The sequence below is a fragment of the Limulus polyphemus genome, unplaced genomic scaffold (genome assembly GCF_000517525.1).
Source record: "Limulus polyphemus unplaced genomic scaffold, Limulus_polyphemus-2.1.2 Scaffold702, whole genome shotgun sequence".
Taxonomy (NCBI): Eukaryota; Metazoa; Arthropoda; class Merostomata; order Xiphosura; family Limulidae; genus Limulus; species Limulus polyphemus.
In genome coordinates, this window is record NW_013666312.1 from 218,741 (window position 1) to 239,153 (window position 20,413).

At 33.7% G+C, this 20,413-nt stretch overlaps 1 protein-coding gene and 1 long non-coding RNA gene across 5 annotated transcripts in view; both read right to left on the bottom strand.

Annotated features, from left to right (window-relative positions):
* The window catches only part of LOC111085898, a 41,504-nt gene extending 35,776 nt beyond the window's left edge, over positions 1 to 5,728 (bottom strand). The window contains exon 1 of the long non-coding RNA XR_002610668.1: positions 5,135 to 5,728. This is a non-coding gene — a long non-coding RNA (uncharacterized LOC111085898). The remainder of the gene's footprint in view (positions 1 to 5,134) is intronic.
* Positions 1 to 20,413, bottom strand: part of LOC106460071 — a 190,334-nt gene that overhangs the window by 87,338 nt on the left and 82,583 nt on the right. For 3 of the 4 annotated variants that reach the window (XM_022386694.1, XM_022386692.1, XM_022386695.1), the window contains 2 exons: positions 15,766 to 15,948; positions 5,920 to 6,038 (listed from right to left, as the gene is read on the bottom strand). In XM_022386694.1, the coding sequence (XP_022242402.1) occupies positions 5,920 to 6,038; positions 15,766 to 15,948 (302 nt within the window). The remainder of the gene's footprint in view (positions 1 to 5,919; positions 6,039 to 15,765; positions 15,949 to 20,413) is intronic. The other variant, XM_022386693.1, reaches the window with a different exon arrangement.

A 20,413-nucleotide genomic window follows, 5' to 3' on the forward strand; every position in this document is an offset into this window, starting at 1 on the left:
AAAGTTTTTCTTCATTACCCATTCAAGCCGTCTCCAACCATTATTAGTCTCAAAGTGGGTTCCTCGTCATCGAACCTATAAGTACAATATATAAAAGCATGTTTTACAATTTATACCGAGAGGGGGGGAAGAGTCAGAAATTTGTTGGAAATATCAACCAATGTACTACCATTCTTTGCTAGCGCTTCACTGGAAATAGTTTACTGCTCGTAGTTGATTAACTTTTGTTGATTGGTTTATTAATTAATAGGATTAGTTAGATTATGTGTTTAAAATAAAAAATGAACTCGGAGACAATGATTTCCAATTAATTATCCTTTCTTTTTATTTTTATGAAAGAATAAATAAAGCTAACTCATTGTACACATGTATTCAAGCTATTGCATAATCAGTTTGAGTTTTAAATGTGGTATTTCTTGAATCAAATAGCTCACACACAATGACAGTAAACTTTATTTAATTTAAATCATACGTACTTGTTTATAAAGGTTTGTATATACACATAGGTTAGCGAGGAATTCTCGAATAAATGGTACTGGTGAAAATTGTCCTAGTAATAATGGATGGATAAGCAAAGTGGGAAAAATGGTACAGTTTCTTACCCTTTAAAAACTGCAGAATCATTTATTTGTAGTTAAGCACAAAGTTACACGATGGGTTATCAGTGCTGTGCCCACCACGAGAATCGAAACCAGATTTTTTTGCGTTATAAGCCGTAAGACTTACTGGGGGACAGCAGAATTGTAGTATGTTTATAATTTGTTAGTGAAGTAATTAGTTTTGGGGCCATTTAATCTTTAACCTTTAGCCTTTTCGCGATTTTCATACTGTACACCACTTGTGAAACATTTGTGTGTTGTTTTTGTTCTTACAAGAATTATTATTTTTATAACAAAATGAGGCAAAGTTGTTATGTATATAAACACATTAAAACCAATTCTGGTACAAACCGTCCACACCAAATGAATTATAGAGGCAATTCGGCGTAAGATTTTTCTACCTCATGTGATCAGCTCATTTTTCAATTATTGAATTACATGTTTACGGACAATGTCTGTTACTAAGCCCAAAGGATATCATTAAAGACTTTGTGGTATTGAAATAACTCTACCAACAGTACGATCAACGCAAACTGTGTTCGTTTATTTAATCACACTGACAAGTTACATACCAAGATGATGTTGTACGCTATGTAATTAAGAAATTCTTTGAAGATTATGTCGTTTCCTTTATACGAGACACATACACATGTATACTGTCCTTGAGAACTATATTACAAACACGATGAAATAAAGTTTTGGTCTCTAGCCAGTTATCTTGTTGTATTCAAATTACAGCCTACAAGACCGTAAAGCACACTCACTCAGGCCTGACATTAGGGTCTTAATGAAATACTGGAACTCTGAAATCATGGAAGAAGGGTCAAACTTCGTTACCCAAGCTAGCACGCGTTGGCTAAGGTTCGTAGAACCTCAACAAGTGGCTGAATACAACAGAGTGAGTTGGGTAGTTAAAAGAGCAGATGAAAATAACTGCCTTAGAGACAAGTCAGGCTAAAGAAGTCTGTACATGTAGTATTCGATTTGTAAATTGTAGTCCCTTCTTATACATCAAACATGTAAAAACAATCTCATTTAAGGGATCAGGCAATATCTGAATACTTTTTGCAAACAACTCTGAGATCTCAATAAGCACATATTTGAGGTCTCATATTTCAAACTTAGTGCGAATAATTGGCAATAAAAAAGGCAAAACGTTTTTAAAAAGTAAAACACAATCTCATTTGTAAGTTGACTTAACGTCATTCAAAGCTAACGTATCCTGCAGTTTGTGCGTTATGACTGGAGTTTGTGATCATATCAACAAAATACCGTACTTTAGCCAACTAAACTACCTACTTCGATATGTACTTATCTGGTGAAATGTAACTCAACATATTTTCACTTTAAAATTAATTAAAAAAATAACGATAACTTTTACAGTAGGCAAGTTCTTATTTTATTTTGAATTAATTATTCAATTCAGTAGGTTCTTCACTAAAATTATTTTTACTTTGCTTTTAAGAATGAGTTTAATCCCTTTCTGACCTCAGAAATGTTCATAAACTTCATCACCCATCATTCTCACCTAGTTTCATGCATAACTTAAATTTTAATGAATTATAATATTTGAAGTGGAGTGGGCTGACGATTTTTTCCCCATGATTGTGCTATATTCCTGAAAATAAAATAACACAAACAAGAAAAACACAAAGAAAACATATTTACGAATATTCACACAGCATCATCTATGTGTGTCTTTTTTGAGAGTTCCAATCTATGTAACTTAAAAGCATTCAAATACCAAGCTAAATTATAATTATAAAAAAAATGTTTCATGAGCTACTTTAATGTGAATAAACCCTGCAAGTCTGATGAATAACACCTACGACATTTATCAAATACTCTTCCAGCCCATTTTTGTAATTTTAGTTTGCCCATGCTACCCGAACACACTAAGATGTCGGATATCTGTGTACTTAGACATTCCAAAATTTTACAATTAAACTAAATCACATTTAAAGTTATGAATGTACTTATATACACACATCAAGATTTACAACTAAAGACCTCCATGTACTTATAAATGCCAAAATATCATAGTTGAAGATTTCTGTGTATTCATAACACAAAAGCATCACAATCTCTGGATCAGTGTACATATTAAAGTATCAGATCTTTATGTATTTGATAAACAATAAAATATCAAAAATAAATATACTTTCTAAGATATTTCAATTAAGAAATGCTTGGTACTTAAACACATTAAAATATCACAGTTAAAGGTATTTGTATACTTATTCCAACTAAAACACGAAAATGAGTTTCCTGTATACTTGCAAGCATTAAAATAATACAAATAAAGAACCCTGCATACTTATACATACCACGGTATCTCAATTAAAGATCTCTGTATCTAAATGCACAAAACATTATAACCCAAGTTCTCTGACTACTTACTATACTATCAAAAGGTCACGGTTAATTATCTCTGTGTATTCAACCACTTTAAAATATTAACTCTCTGTGTAATTATACAAAACTATTGCAATAAAAGATATATATTAATTGCACTAAAATATCACAACTAGAATATCAGAACTCTATATACTGTCACACATCTCGTCTCTGTGTATTTATACACATTAAATATGATTGTTGAAAGTCTTTGCAGCTCAAAAAAACCCACTAAAGTATTATAATTACAGATTTTTTTACTATGCATTCCAAAATATCAAATTAAAGATTGTGTATTTATACATTAAACATTGCCATTAAATATATTTGTGTAATTGTACATGCATAATATTGCACTTAAAAATCTCTATGTGTTTATACAATATAAACTACTACAATTAAAGACTTATGTATATACTGTATGTATATATACTGTTTAGTGTAAACAATCAGACTGAATATAACATGTACTTATTAATAATGATATTTTATATAAGTGAACAGATCATATCCAAAGTACATGAGATGGATATTGCAACCCATTCAGATAAACAGACTGAATTCAAGGTGAAATTAAATAGTGATGTTGCTGCATACATATGATCCAATAAGTAATTTGTAATTGCTTAAACAAAGACTTGGTAAACTTCTACACATTTTGAAATAACTACTCTACATGCATATATGAAGAATGACACCACAACTACTATTTAATCAATTCATACAACAAAAAGTAGACATTTTATAGTCCATTGTTCCAATAAGTGTTGTATTTCAAGAATTTTAGTTGGTTTTATGGTGTACTGAATATTTCACAGCTTTTGATTTTTGTATTATGTCTCTGTTTGTTTAATTTTGTGCAAAGCTACTTGAGGGCTATCTGCACTAGCTGTCCCTAATCTTTAAGTTTAAATGATGGACTAGAGGGAAGGCAGCTAGTCAACACCACCCACCACCAGTCTCAGGCTTCTTATTACCAATGAAAAGTTGGATTGACTGTCACATTATAAAACCCCTATGACTAAAAGAGTGAACATGTTTGGTGACAAGCTTTGAACCATAACCCTAATCACCAGGCCATACTATTCCTTTTGTATTATGAAGAATCAACTTCACATGACCTATATATGATAAAAATTCTGTTGTTTTGTTACTTAAAACCCAGGTCTAATAGTTATTGAGATCAATTCCAAGTACCAATCCAACAAATGTACAGGTATTAACATTATCATTGTTTAATAAATTATGCAGTTAATAACAGTGTGGTAAGTTACACAATGATCCAGATATTAACAATTTTTAAGTGGAAATGCTTCATATATTAAAAATGTAGCAAGTGTGAAAATTCTTCAGTTCAAAATTCATGCAGGAGATTTGAAAATTCTCTATAGATATTAACAACTTAGCAAGTCTAAAAGTTATCCAGATATGAACAATGTAGTGAACGTGCAGATTCTCTACGTGTTGGCATTGTTACAATTATATGTTTAGAACTGAGCCCCCCTCCACTATAATTTCATAACTATGCACATGTACTGAGGTGAGCAATATTATATGTAGCATATTTGGACTTTATTACCATGTTTTAAGTTTACTTTCTTGGTATAAAATGTAATAGAAAGTTTTATGAACTGTATCTTATGAAGTTTGAAATCTTTTTTTTTGGCTTAAAAAATGAGGTTATAAGTATGTATGCTATTGAGTACTGAACTAGAAAAGTTTCCCTGTATAAACGTATACTTTTTTTCATTGGATAGTTGTTCTGCTACTGATCTAGCTTAACTTAGGAAAGCTGACAGTGCTCAAAACTGCAGCCTTCAACAGGTTATAGTTATTAGATTTATTACCCAATATGAACTTGTTGTTATTTAATTGGATGTGAAATCAAAACTTATAGTTGAAATATACAATAAATATTTATAAGAAAACAAAAACTAGTGATCAATAACCACACATGCAGCCATTAGACTGGTTAAGGTTAATTAACTTCTTTTCAAAGTAAATCTTAACTGTATTTTTTTTTTTTGAAGTTTTAGAAATTATAGTTCCTTTATCCATTAGTTGGAATAATTATTAATTGTGTCAGAAGGTACTTAAAAGTGAATAAAAAACAGAGTATAAAATGACCATGGACTAACCTTTTTGATGGACATCATTGATGATTAGCGTAGCATCTTTATTCTCTAATGGTGAAGAACCATTCCACAGAGAGGAAAGGTTGGTGATGGGTAAACTGATATTTGGCCTAATATTATATTAGTAATAATATTTAAGCTGGTTGGCTTTCTGTTCGAGACAGGGGCTTTCAAATGTCATGTTTTATTGATACTTTTTGAAAAATATGCAGGCTTATTAATTAATTCTTCACTTCATTCGACGTATTATACTGGGAAGCAGGAACATTTTACGTGAACAGTAACCAATTCCTTCGCTTTTCATGCGATTCTGGGAGTTTACACAAAGTGACATTATAGCAGTGTCTCTCATTAACGGATGGATGCACTCGGCCACTACTGCTACACTACAGGTTGAAACCAACTTATAAATTATCAAAATAATATATTACTATCTACAGAGCCTCTGAAAACATCAGCACAGAACGGTAGCCACACCTTCAGAACGGACCACGTGTACAGAGGCAAAACAATTTACATCAAAAACAAGTTAATACGCAAAATCGTCTATTCGCAACAACACAATATGTACACCTGACAGACCGCTTGTCTAGTGAAGGCAAGAGTCATGCGCAGAACTATAGTCAGGTTGAAAATTACGTCACAATGCGTTCATGCACGCAAGAGTCGGTTTCTGTAGAGGAATAGGGTGAAAAGGTTGGTGGCAAGTTTAACTTTTTAGTTAACATATGGGAACGACAGATAGACCGATAATCAGAAAAAAACGAGATAATTAAAATGACGCTTACCTTTTGCACCGCCTGTTCCATTGTCATATACCCATCGTGAACCATCATCATCAGCTGATCTCGTTCTTCCTCTCCGATCTGGATTTGAAACTGATGAACTGGAGCGCTGGGGACGTCTACTGAAGAACAAGAAAGAAGAAAAGTAAAATCATGTCTCATTAATGCAGCAAACATTAAATAGTAGTTTTTCTGGGAATAGATCTTAATGTTTGTTCATGTGTGTGTGTTTCTTTCTTTCTTTTTTATCTATATTTTTGAATTTTATCATACTGCATCTAAATTAGATGAGGAGACGGATGCAGTAAATTTACCAATGTTGTCAAGAATATGCACAAATAGTGTAAATATTTACACTTAACTTCTGGTTTATACAAAACATTGTCATAAAAGCAATATCTAACGTTCTCATTTTATTCATCAAAGCAGTAGTTTGATTTCTTAACAGTTGCTTCATGTTAAAGCATACTTTGACGCTTCTTACGGCGGCAGTTTTATAAATCACGGTCCAAAAGGCGAATGAACAATAAAATTTAATTATAAACAGCTGTATAAAATTCAGAAGTTTTAAACTAATTAGTGTAAAGAAATGTTGCTTCCTGCTACAATTTGAAGTAATTCTAGAAAGAATAAATGGTAATTTTGATTTACGAGGTTGGTAAAATTGATCTAGTCTGTATTGAGTAAGAATACAACAAATAACAAATAAAATATGGAGACTTATCGAAAAAAGAGAGTGTTAAACTGACGGTTGGATCGTCAACAGGGGCCGCTCACCGCTTGGAGCCCTGGCGCAACTGCCCTGATTGTGAATTTGTGATATTATATGTAAACACATTTGTAAAAACTCATTGTGCTTGGCAGTCCATACCATTTAACTACAGATACGAAAACTCAATATGTTACGTTCTTCATAGAATTGGTGATAATAAAGACCTACATTTGCCCACTACTTCACAAAAGAGAGAGAGAGAGAAAAAAGAATATTTGTTTGTAATTAAGCACAAAGGTACACAATGGGCTGTCTGTGACTTGCCCACCACGGGTATTGAAACTCAGTTTCTAGCGTTTAAGTCCACAGACATACCGCTGTGCCACTGGTGGGCTAAAATAGATTGGTTGGAAACGTGAGTGTAACAGCTGTAGTAATCTTAAACATATTATCTATCATAAAAATTGACAAAAAAGTCATGTTCTTCATGTTGCAATTATGGTAATATGGTCCAACATTGTGGTTTGAAATAATAAACATAGAAGAAATGACCTGAATGGACTTGTAATTGTTCTCTTTGATATTTGCATGGAATTCTATGCATATGGATAGTTTTATGTTAATTTTTCACTTCATGCTTCACTGCTTTTAGAAGAAAATGCTGTTTTGTTTTCAGATATTTGTGAAAAGTTACTCAAGGGCTATCTATGCTAGTCATCCCTTATTTTGAACTGGTAGACTTGAGGGAAAGCAGCTAGTCAATATCTCCCACTGCCAACTCTTGAGCTAATCTTGTCAGACTGAATAGTTGCATTATTTTGTTTGTACCGTAATAGGAGGTGAACCACAAAACCTCAGCTCTTCAGTTTGGCATGCTAACCACTGGGTTGCACTCAACCCTATAATAAAAATATAAAACAAAGTATATATATATCTACACCTGAGGCTATAGTGGATTTCTTTGAATTAATGTGCTGAATAGAATGTCTAGGGTTGTTGTTGACCAGCATTTTTCCAGTAATAGTTTGTGAATGACCTCCATTGCTTATGCACAAGCTCCACTTTAAATCAAAATGGTATATTTAGTAGAGACATGGGGTTCTCCCATTTCTGATCTTAGCATCTGTCCTTCTCAAGTACCATATAGACTCAAATGGCATTCCAATGTGTCATATGATATTGGCAATGGTTATGCCATCACGTTACCACACATGAGTTGTACTCCTCTATGATATAGGTTGGGGGCTTAACCAACTTATGTATCTCTAGCCATTCTGCTAGCAATATCAATGGTGTAACAATAACGATGGTGTCTTCTGAATGTCTCTTAATGGTAGCTACAACTTTTTTGTTTGAGGGTTTGTTGATTTTCCTTTCTTTTCTAGGCAGGAAACCTTGGATGGGTTCCCCAGTGGTTTAAAAGTCATCATTCAACTCAACAGCTCAGTGAACTGTTCAACAGAGGTAAACCTAAGTATCACTCTTGTGCTGTCATTGCTCATGACAGCATTCTGATTGGCATGGGACATATCTCTAGACCTATTTCTCTTCCACCTTTGGCTACTTAGTAGTCTGTCCATCTGAGGTGGATGGTTGGTCATGGTAGAAGATTAGGCACTCGAACTGCTGAAGAACAGCAGAAGCCTTATGGAATAGACTGCACATAGAATACAGCTGCTGACTTCTCTCTTGATACTTGGCAGCAATTAATGCTTGAGACAATATTATTGCTTTTATAGCTATAGGTGCATTACAAGAAGAAGAAGACAAAGTATTGAACTAAATTATACTCTGTACTTTTTGCTTGAAAAGACCCTTTATTCTCAAACTTTCTTAAAATGAATGCTATAAATGTACCTATTTTTTTCTGTTCTATAACCAATAAGCATAAAATACAGCTTTTCTGAGCTGACTTTCTGCTTTACAGGAATAATGCTTCTCTATTTTATAAAATGAAATGTTATAGCTTTGCCTACATGTTTCTAAGCTATACCCAGTAAGCACAGAATACAGCTTTTCTGAGCTGACTTGCTGGCTTGGAAGAAAGATGATATTTTATTAACAACACATTCATTCAATATTTTATATGACTATATTTCAGTAGCATTATTTTCTGTAATTTTACTTTCTCAGATATGGTTGTTTTGCTTGATTTGTATGTTGTAACTGATTTTATGAATGTTCATCATATAAACTATGTGTACGTGTATATGCCTACAGCATACATTTTCAGATTTTGATTTGTAAGACATTTAAATACAATAAAAGAAGGGTAGTAATCTGGTCTGAATGTATGCCACACTATGTCACCATCCATAAGTGCACACACCCAAAACTACTAACACAAAATAGTAGAGAATTGAAAGTCAAAAACAAGAAATAAATACCGCCACCCTTCACTTCTTTCTAGTGTAAATCACAATTAGGTTATAAGATAACCATGGAAGACATAAACATATTTCAGTGATGTTCTTTCTACTTATATCTTCAATGCATGTGTATGATAACTTTTCCATATACAGACTTATTCTTCAACTTGCATGATTGTCAATGTCTGTGTAAGGCTATTTAAGATTATAGGAGTTTCTAATATAAAATCAAGTTGAATGTTTTCCATGGAATAACACCTATGTGCATGTTGAGGTCATGTTAAAAAGACATCATGAGCATTGGATGTTCCTGATATTCCAGCAACCTCCAATAACTTGCTATCCTTTAATGTTTTAGGTTCTCTAGTGACCACAATACACTGTTTTATGGGCTGAAATTGTGTGTGTAGTATAAATTGTTATAAAACTATTTCACAGTGAAATTTCATAATGTAAGTGTCATAAATCGTTTTTGACTGCTGACTGGTGTGCAGATCACAAAACTATCTTAACTGTTGAAATGCTTCTTTCATTCCAAGCTATAGTAATTAAGGGTTAAACATAATTCCTGTGCTATGTAACTGTTAGATGTTCAGGTGGTATATTCTCTTTCTTCGACTCAGGATGAAAAGCCAAGGAAGGTTTGATGCTGCTATCCTCTACTTCTTCTGACAGATCAGGTTAGTAATTGATAGTGCTCTCATCATTTTCTGCAGACTCAACTCATTGAAACTGTGCTTCTTGGTTTTAAATGGCTGTTCTAGATGCTCGTACGTAATGTAAAGTTTCATCATATTGATACTTTTTTGATATGTTTACGTGTCATGAAGAACTGAATCTTTTAGTATGATGGAGTGAGTCACTGGAAAACAAGATAAGAAAACAAGACAAATCTGAGTGTTTAATGTGCTTATGGAGTATACCAAAGCCATGCCTAGTCTCTTTGTTCAAACTAATGCTGTTTTCACTATCTTATAATTCTCTCTTTTTATGTCTCTCAGGTACTTTTCACCTGTTGATTAAATACGTGATGTGCATCAGCTATCATGGATTGAAACCACTGCATGTATTCTTGTGGACACTCCAGCAATTCTGTAGCTGGTGACTGTATGTGAGATCTACTGGAAGTGTAACTTCACATTTGAACATTGGCATGTTTGAGTTAGTTCAATCTGAGCTCACAATCTTGGAAAGCATATTCTTTACAGTTTTGGTACCCCACTTAGCCAATACATTAGACTAAGGATGATAAGACAAAGTATAATTCTTCCACCAACCCAGTACCCTACACAGCTCAAAACATATATCCAAGACATCTAATTGCTCTTCTTGCAGTTTCCCTTTCACCAAATTTGGTATCATTTCAACAGTGGATTTTCCACTAGTTGCATCATTTTTTGTCATGTTAGAGACTTTAGGCTTCACCAAACATCATTATGTCCTTGATCTGGAAATTCTACAAAAGAGCAAGTTCTTAACAGCTGTATCTGTGTTTCTGTTCTGCTACTCCAAACAAAGTTGTATAGTAAAGTTGTACTTCTGCAGTATTGTGATCCAATATCCAATCATACTATATGGTTCCCTAAAGTACATTAGTTACTTCAATGATGCATGATCTACAGATTTACCAGAGCAGTAAGTTCTCCACCAAACAAATATTGGCAAAATGCTAGATGAATACTATGACTGCAAGCAGTTCTTTCATTATTGCACAGTAACAGCATTTGGCTTATGTACCTTATTGCTTCCTCCACACTATCCAGTACTCATGACAGCATTACTCAATTCCTATATCAATGGCATTTTCATCCAGCATAAATGGAATATTCCTCCTTAGATAGGCTAGCACTGGAGCAAACATCAAGGTACATTTCAGTGACTTGAATGAATTTGGACCATCTTTAGTCTATCTGGAATAGGATCTAGTCATAGCTAGTATTAAATACTGTTAGTATTAACAGTTCTGTTGTTTTCAAATTATCTAAGGGAAACTTTTCCATTTCTGCAGGATTTCTAGACACTCTATCCCTGCTTACAATGTGTCTGAGAAACTCTGCATGCATGCATCTGCATAAGGGAAAATGTACCTGGCTTCAATTGTAGATCAGCATGTCATGTATGTGTAGGTGTTCACCTGTTGGCTGATATGTACGAAAAATCATTAAGATGCCATTGGCATTGATAAGTCACCATTCTCGCTGTAAACTATGTAATGCAAATTTCATAAGCTACCCATAAGTAGTTGATGAATTATCGTGGCTGAAAGGCATGAAACAAAACTCCTCTTGAATACTGAATGTAGTACTGACTCTCCTTTCATTGTTTAAATCGAATTATCAGATGTAAAAAGCAAAATCTAGTGAACTAAACAGCAGGATGATTCCAGTGCATTGCTATGACATCAAACATATGCCAATACACACTACTACCTTCAACCACTTGAAGTTCACACAAAACCTTGGTGTACCACGTTTTTTTCATATTATCAACACTGGTGATACCCAAGTACTTTCTTAAGGTTGGTGATTCTATACTTAAGCAGTTGATGTATCTCAGCACTGGTTATATCTCTCATGCTCCAAGGAAGGTTACATGATGGTTGATTTATAAGATGCATGTTCATTGGCCACCTGTTCTGAGAAAAAGATTTCCAAATAGCACCAGTAACTTCCTTGTGGAAGCACATTTGGCAGTGATTACTGTTGTGAATCATTTTTGATAGGTCTTTACCAACTATATAAATTTACTTGTATTTATATACAAGGGAATGAAAACAAGCCCTATTTAATAATGAACTAGAAATAAAACATGTATGGTCAGCAGACTGAAGAATATACGAAATATGCTTTGATGCTTTCAAGATTAGAAACAACTCAGTTTGAAGGTGCTCAAATGTCATTTGCAATTCTTCTTCTGTCTGTAAATAACTAATTATAAAGTTGGTCACAAGAATCCAGAAGCTTTTTCACTTTGTGTGAAGTCATTAAGCAGTTTTCCATTCCTAAGGAAAATAGAACACAATACAACTATCCCGTGAAACAGTAGCACATTTCTTTGACCAGCTTTAAGATGTTTCAAATCAGTATTTAGGAAAATTTTGCAAATGTGAAATATGCACTACAGAGATTAAGACATGTAGTATTTGCATATGACATGCAGATAGAGTAGCAAGACTCTTACTGGTTGTTAGGGTAACACTATTTTATTATGATTACGCATATGTAGAGCTTATGACACTGCATACGGATAGTCTATTTAGTTTGGAATTATATATTACAATATATAGCTCCTACAGCTCTAGCTACAAATATAATAATCTATTTTACATTTCTGTGCAAATATATTAGGGCTACAGCTTTGGATGTGAATACCAGCCACCAAAAACATGAACTTGCTATAAGGTTTTAACAACGAAATCTTTGTTTGGCTGTGAGGTCAGAAGAGTAACGTGAAGCATATTAGTTCTATGTATCATTATCATAAGTAGTAAGCCCTGAACTCTGTGGACACATGTGCCGCCGATTGGCTGCCTCATAGGGGTTAGCCAATGATGTCATAGTTCCACAAATTCGTACCAAAGGGTGCATTGCTAGGAAAGGGATAACACCATAGTGTGACTCACCAGAGGGCATGTTGCTAAAGGTGGATGGTGCTACTAAGGAACTATAAACAGACCAAGGACAGTGTTATGGAAGGATGGTGAGGTCATCGAACTGCATAAAGGCCTCAACAAATCTCAGTTACAGCATTAATATTTAAGCCTGACTTTGCGAGATACCTTTGTTAATAAGTAATATTCTGAGGTAAAAATTAACCAAAAGATAAGCTACTAAGACCATATTAGTAAAATGTTTTAACTCTTTCACTACCACATTTGTAGATAAACAATTCTTTCAGTTTCAGGTTTGTTTTTCATTACAAAAGAATATGGAAAAGACATGTTTTAATACTTCATTACTTGAACTTAGGAGGTTTGAAGGGGGGTAACTCTATCTTCACTTGGTACAGAATATGCAAGTTTTATGTTCATGTTTATGAACTTTGGGATAGTTACATTCTGTTCTGGTGGAACATATAAATAGAGGGAACAGTATAACAATTCCGAAAAAATTATATAAATATGCATGAATAACATTCTTTTCATTTTGTTAGCAAAGGAAGAATTAATAGTCACAATACTTTTGGTAAATAAGAATGACTACATGAGACAAATTATGTTATTCCTTTCATGTAACTATAGATAGAATGAAGGATGATTGGTATATAAGTAAATGATCATCTTCCTCTTATGTGTTATGATCTAGACGTACAGTGTCTTGCAAAAGTATTCAACCTCCTGCAAAGTTTCCACAGTTTGTTGCCATCTGAGCTTGCAATCGTGAAATTTTCAAATGAGACTTTATATGTTGAATGTACACTAACTCCAAATGAGAATGCTAAAAAAACGCTGATATTATATAGGTAAATTAGATTTTCAAAGACAATTAGAGTATTTTCAAAAGCATAAGTATTGAACCCCTTTGCTACTACAACCCTAAATCAGTTCAGGTGCAAAAGGTTAGTTTGAAAGGTCACAAAATTCGTGTAATGGTCTCTGTCTGTGTGTAATCAAAGTGGTTTGACTTGGCTTAAGAGTAAATACATCTGATAAAGCCATAACTCACATAGTGTTACAACAAATTAAACATGAAGACCAAGAAGCTATGCAAACGAATCCGAGATAAAAAAAAAAGCCAATTGTGACTGAAAGATTTGTAAAGTTCCATGTCTGAGATGGGAGTAAGTATTTAGAAATTGACAATATCCTGGGCCCTATACAAAGTTGGCCCATATGGGTGAGTGACAAGAAAGAAGCCATTACTGAAAAAGAATCATCTTAAATCTCATCTAAAGTTTGTGACAAAGCATGCGAATGATATTGCAGAGATGTGGCAGAAAGTTTTGTGGTCAGATAAGACAAAAACTGAGCTCTTTGGTCTAAATTCAAAGTGTTACGTTTGGTGCAAGCTCAACACAGCACATAACCCAGTCAATACCATCCCAAATGTCAAATATGGTGACAGTATCATGTTATAGGTATTCTTCTCATCAGCAGGGACAGGGAGGCTTGTCAGGATTGAGGGGAATATGGACGATGCAAACTACAGGTAAATCCTAGGGGAAAACCTGTTTGCATCAGCCAAGAATCTAAAACTGTGTTAAAAAGAAGAAAGTGAATGTCCTTAAGTGGCTCAGTCAAAGTTCTAACTTGAATCCAATAGAAAATTTATGGCAAGACTTGAAGATTGTAGTCCATCAATGATCCCCAACGAACTTGTTAGATGTGGAGCAATTGTGCCAGGAAGAATGGGCAAACATTACACCATCCCATTGTGCAAAGCTGGTAGAGACCTATCCAAAGAGATTCGTAGCAGTAATTGCTGCCAAAGGTGCTTCCACCAAGTACTGACTTAGGTGACTAAATACTTATGTAATCAGCAAATTTAAATTTATATGTTATCTTTGCAGGTTTTGCTGACATTCAACATCCTTCACACATAACAGTGTTAAGTTTGATCATTAGAGTTCTGAATAAAAACGAGTTCACTAAAAAAAATTTTTACATTATTTGTATTTCATCAAAATATGATATTATTGGTAGGGGTGAATACCAATAAGGCACCGCATATCTTTCAAGTACTGTAAGATAAATAGTCTGCATATTCATAGATCTATGAAGCTGTTAGATTATATCTTCCAAGTACTGTAAGATATGTAGTCTAGATCTTCATAGATGGTGGTAGGCTACATTTTCCCCAAAGATTTAAGGTTGACTGTTTACTTCCACAGAAGCGTAAGAATTGTTGTATTCTACATTTTCACAGAGCTGTAAAGTCAGTGTTCTACTTCTTTCTTGGGTTATGGAGTCGGTAATTTGTATTTTACAGTCAATAGTTTCATATTTATTTTGTGATCTGAATCATTTATGATTCCATAAAACAAATAGCTGAGTCTGAAGTAGCTAAAACTCAATTCTGAAAATAATTGTTGAGTACTGATGAACATAAATATAATTCTTTTTTGACATTAAATTATGAAGTTATGTGAAATTATATTAAAAAAATGTTATGTTCAAACACCTTAGGCTTAATTTTAATTTCTTTTTTTACTATTAACTTAATCTAAAAACACAAAAACGTTGCATTAGTTTACCCTCCCCTAGACATTCTAATGATTAGGGTTCACCAGTAACACAAATAATTTTGGTTTACATTTTCATATGTTGAATCATAGGACTTCAGCTAAGATTTACTTCAAACATTAGCAAAAAATATCATTGAAATATTCATCAGAAGAGTTCTTGTAAATCATTAAGGTTTTAACACATCAGTATTTGCAAGAAACACCAAGCAAAATTTTTAACTATTCACCTGATGTACTTTTCATAATTATAAAGGGCCTGGCATGACCAGGTGGTTAGGGCGCTCGACTCGCAATCTGTGAGTCATGGGTTCGAATCACCGTCACGCTAAACATGCTCGCCCTTTCAGCTGTGAGGGCATTATAATGTGACAGTCAATCCCACTATTCATTGGTAAAAGAGTAGCCCAAAAGTTGGCGGTGGGTGGTGATGACTAGCTGCCTTCCCTCTAGTCTTACACTGCAAGATTAGGGATGGCTAGCACAGATAGCCCTCTTGTAGCTTTGCACGAAATTCATAACAAACAACAAACATAATTATAATACAAGTAAGCACACCTTAGAAACATATATATTTAAAAGACCTACCTTCAACATGATTTTTGGAACAGGGTGATTTACAAGGTAATTGTAGTTTTCGGTCATTCTTTTCTGATTTTCGTGACTTTTTTTCTTTACATTTGTCTTTTTTGGTACCAAAACTTCGAAACAACTTTCCTAAACCTCCTTTCTTCTTTGTTCCATTTGAGTAGGGCTTTTCAGATTTGGCCTCTGTTAACAAAGATAAGGAAGTAAATCCACAGAAATTAACAAGTTATTTCCTATTGTTCACAGAAATCAATTATCAAAGAAGATATCAAAACTGCATCTAGTGTTTTTGAGTCTTATTTTAAATATTGTGGTAAAATGTAAGCTGTTTAATTTAAGTACTGCAAGTACTTATTTCAACTGAGTATGTTGGTTCAAAACAGAGATACATGTAAAAACCCTGGCCAAAACCATAACTTGAATCTTGGGTATACTAGGAATGTAGGGTGTACCTTAGAAGCCATGTGTAGCAGCAACCCTTGACTGCTGTGAGAAATGGGCAAGTCATACCTCTGTGGCCAAACAGGTTAGTGGATGCAATATAGTAGATGTAATGGAGCAAAAACAAATAAGATAATTATGTGTACAGGAAATAAAATGGAAGAAAAAAAGCTCCAAATTGCTATGTGATGCTTATGAGGTGTTTTGTAATGGCAAAAGCACAAGAAGAAATGGGGTAGGCATAGTTTTAAATGGAATTCTGAAAGAAAATTGTAATGGAGGTCAAAAGAATAAATAAGAGGATGATGGATGTAAAAATAGCACTGAGACTGAAATGATAAATATAGTATCAGCTTATGCACCACAATACGGATGTTAGGAAGAAGAAAAGGAATAATTTACAGAACTCTTGCAGACCTAATAAGAAGCATATCCCAGTCAGAGGCAATAATGAATGAAGGAGATCTGAACTGCCGTGTAGGGAAAATGGAGAATAATGTTGGTGGAGTGCATGGAGGAAAAGGATATAGAAGTAGTAGTGAGGAGGAAGAAAGCTTGCTGGACATGGCTAATGCTTTAGATATGTATTTTGCCAACACAGATTTTCAAAAGAGAGAGAGATAAACATCTAATTAATTACAAAATGGATAATATATAACTTAAATTGACTATGTGTTACTAAGAAAGATGAACTATAATGAACTGCAAAGTGATTCCAGGAGAGACCCAATATAGACTACTGATTGTAGATATGAGGGTTAGAAAAAGGGAAAAAAGAGCAAGAGTAAGAGAAGAGAAAGTAAAATAAAAGCTAGACACTCAAGGGGCATAATATTACCAAATACAAAAATGAAGTAACAAAATTTAAGAGAAAATATGGAAGGGAGGGGAACAGTATAAGTGGGAAGAGCAGAGAGGGAAGAGTAAATATGGAATAGAATAATATGAAAGCAATACTGGTGGAACTAGCAAATAATTTTGTGGTGTCAGAAAAAGAAAAAAGCCTCAAGGGAGAGAGAGATGTGGTAGTGGAATGAAGAAGTGCAAGAAAATGGAGGTAATTCAAAGCAGCAAAGGGGGAAGAGAGGATGATTCTTAAAAAGAAAATACATATGAAGTTTAAGAAAATATATAAAACAGCAGTTAGCTCAGTTCTGTATTATGGAGCAAAAACTTGGACCATTAGAAAAAAGGAGGAGAGTATTTTATAAATAACTAAAATGAGAATATTAAGATGAATGCTGAGAATATCTTGGGGAGCAAGAATAATGAGTGGTGACATTAAGAAGAGAGTTGGAGTCTGTAAGATCATAGAAAAAGCGAGAAGCAAGATTGAGATGGTTTGGATATGTAGTAAAAAGTTAAGAAGAATGTGCAGCAGTGAAAAAAGTATTGGAATTGCCAGTGAAGAGTCGAGGAAGTAGAAGAAGACAAATAATATGGTGGAGAAACATGGAGAACAGGGATATGATAAAGGTCAGAGTAATTAGAAATGATGCACAGAATTGCAATCTATAAAGAAGGAGGACCTGAAAGACTGACCCCACACCAAAATGGGGCTAAGGTCATAAGAAGAAAAAGGAGTATAATTTTGTTGAAATGATGTTGTTAAGTATTACAGGATATGTTCTTTAAAAAATTAACAACTTGAGTTCAGATTCTTTCAAGGACCTTATAATAAATATGGGTAAAAATTATATCTTAAGAAAGTGAAATACAGACGTGATTGAAGTGGTCTCAATAGTCATGTAGTTCCTCGAAAATCGCTCCTAAGAATAGGTCACCAAACCAAAAAATTAAAATACGCATTTGACCATAAACAGTGAAATGAGCAAAGCTGGAGTCATGTGTTCTTTACAGATGAATCCAAGATCCAATTATTCAGCAACAATCTACAACAATGTTTTCAACACCAAAGAGAATAATGGTATCACAGTCAATACTCAACATTTACAGTGCAGTGTGGTGGCATATCAGTACGAGTTTGGGGCTGAATCTCAATCAGTGGTATCAGTGATTTACACAAAGTGATGGCAGCTAACTGCTGCAATTATAGGCCGATTCTGATTCATTAGGCTATTCCACCATGAACAGGATTTTGGGCAGCAATGCATCTTTCAGCAAGAGATTTATTCCAAGCATACAACACACATAGTAAAATAATATCTTGATGGTAAAGAGGCTGATGGAACACTCACATCTATGGTGTGGCCTGAATAAAGTCTTGATATGAAGATTCTTGAGACTGTTCCAGCTTATGCAAAAACTGAGAAGATCAAAAGTCGACCAAACAGCTTGGCTGTATTGTGAGAAGTAATACAGAACATTTGGAACAATATTTCATAATCGTACATTGATAAGCTTTAAGACAGCATCTAGTGCATGGTACAACTTTTGTATAGTCTGTACTAATTTTTGTACCATTAATAAATTGACCATCTAGTTGCAATTGCTCATTGTTTGTAACTCCTGTTTGTGTGTTCCAGAATTATTTCCATTACTGTATAATTTTAAAGTCAGGTGTTTTATACAACAATAACTAACATCACTGAAAATAATGGCTGTAGATAGCTATGAGGTCATCGAGGTCTGGACCTCGATTAAACGTTGAAATTTAATGTAACATACTATTTAACTTTACACCCATTTGAAAAAGATATACAATATGAAGACCTGATCTTATGTGCTTGTCGGTGTTTGGACCTCAGATAAATTTTCATTCTAGCTACAGTGATGCTGAAAACTACAACTGTTTGGATGAAAATTTCATACGTCATTAGCAAATATCCATATTTCGTCAATGGGAACAATATCAAGAAACATTTTGGTTAAGTTTCCTTATGATTCACGTTTTTCAAACACATAGATATTATCACTGCCTTATATCACTGGTCTTATATTTTACTTAGTAGTTTGCAGGGAACAGATGAACTTCACGAAAAATTCCCCCGTTATTTTGACTTCATGGGGCAGTTACAACACTCATTTGTAAGTATCCTTTGAAACTGTACTTCTTCCAATGATTTCATTTAGCAAAGTGTAATGACTTTTATGTAATAATATCATGAAAAAAGACTGGAATGCTATAACGTTATCATTCTGCAGTTTCAGCAGTAAAAAATAAGTAACCTTTCTCCAATCCTATCAACATGGTTCTCTTAAGCAATTTTTTATGTGGCACCTTATCAAAAGGTTTTTCAAAACCCAAGTACTCTAATTGTACACTCTTTCCTTTCCATCATTTAGGTAACACTTAATATATCTTGAAATAAGTTGATAGATTAGGAAAGAAAAAGTTCCCTTTAGTGAAACCATGTTGATTTTATTTTGTGGTATTATATGTTATTAAATGTGTCTTCTGGTGGGACAACTGTAAGTTTACGGACTTACTACGCAAACATCCGGGGTTTGATTCCCCATCGTGGTCACACCAGATAGCCTAATGTGACTTTGCTGTAAAACAAACAAATCATTAAATGATTTTGAAAAGATTCTTTCATCAGACTCTTTAGAATGTTTCTCCCTGAAGAAGTAAGAATAACTGGCCATCTAATTAACGCAGTCATACTAAAGGAACTAGTCCAGAGTTTGTAAAGTCAAGCGCTATCATAAACGATGCAATTAAATACTTTCTAGGCAATTTACTTACATACACAACGGAAGTATACTGTATCTTCAGGATAAGATTCTATTTTAAAAACTTACGAAAAAACGAAAAAGAAGCAAATTAGTGAAGAGTAATAAGTAATTTTTCTAACAGAGAAAATATATATTCATTTTTTCACTCTTAAACTATTTTCCTATATCTACCTATCCCGGTTCTTAATTTTATCACTTTGAAGAAAATAATTTTCGAAATGCTTTTTTCCTGTCAGACATAGTAGATTACTATTTGTGCTGCATATTTCAATTTTAGTAAATTTAATTGATATAAACTACTTGTTCTCTTAACAAATCATGTTAATTTCATCCAGTATGTTTATTTTGTTTGACGCTATATTACAATGTACAGTGCCTTGCAAAAGTATTTACCCCCTGCAAAGTTTCAACATTTTGTTACCATTTGAGCTTGCAATGGTGAAAATTTCAAATGGAATTTTATATTTAGAATCTAAACAATCTACTCCAAACTGAGAAAGATAAAAAAAAACGCTGATATTATGTAACTAAGTCAGATTTTCAAAGAAAATTAGATTATTCTCAATTG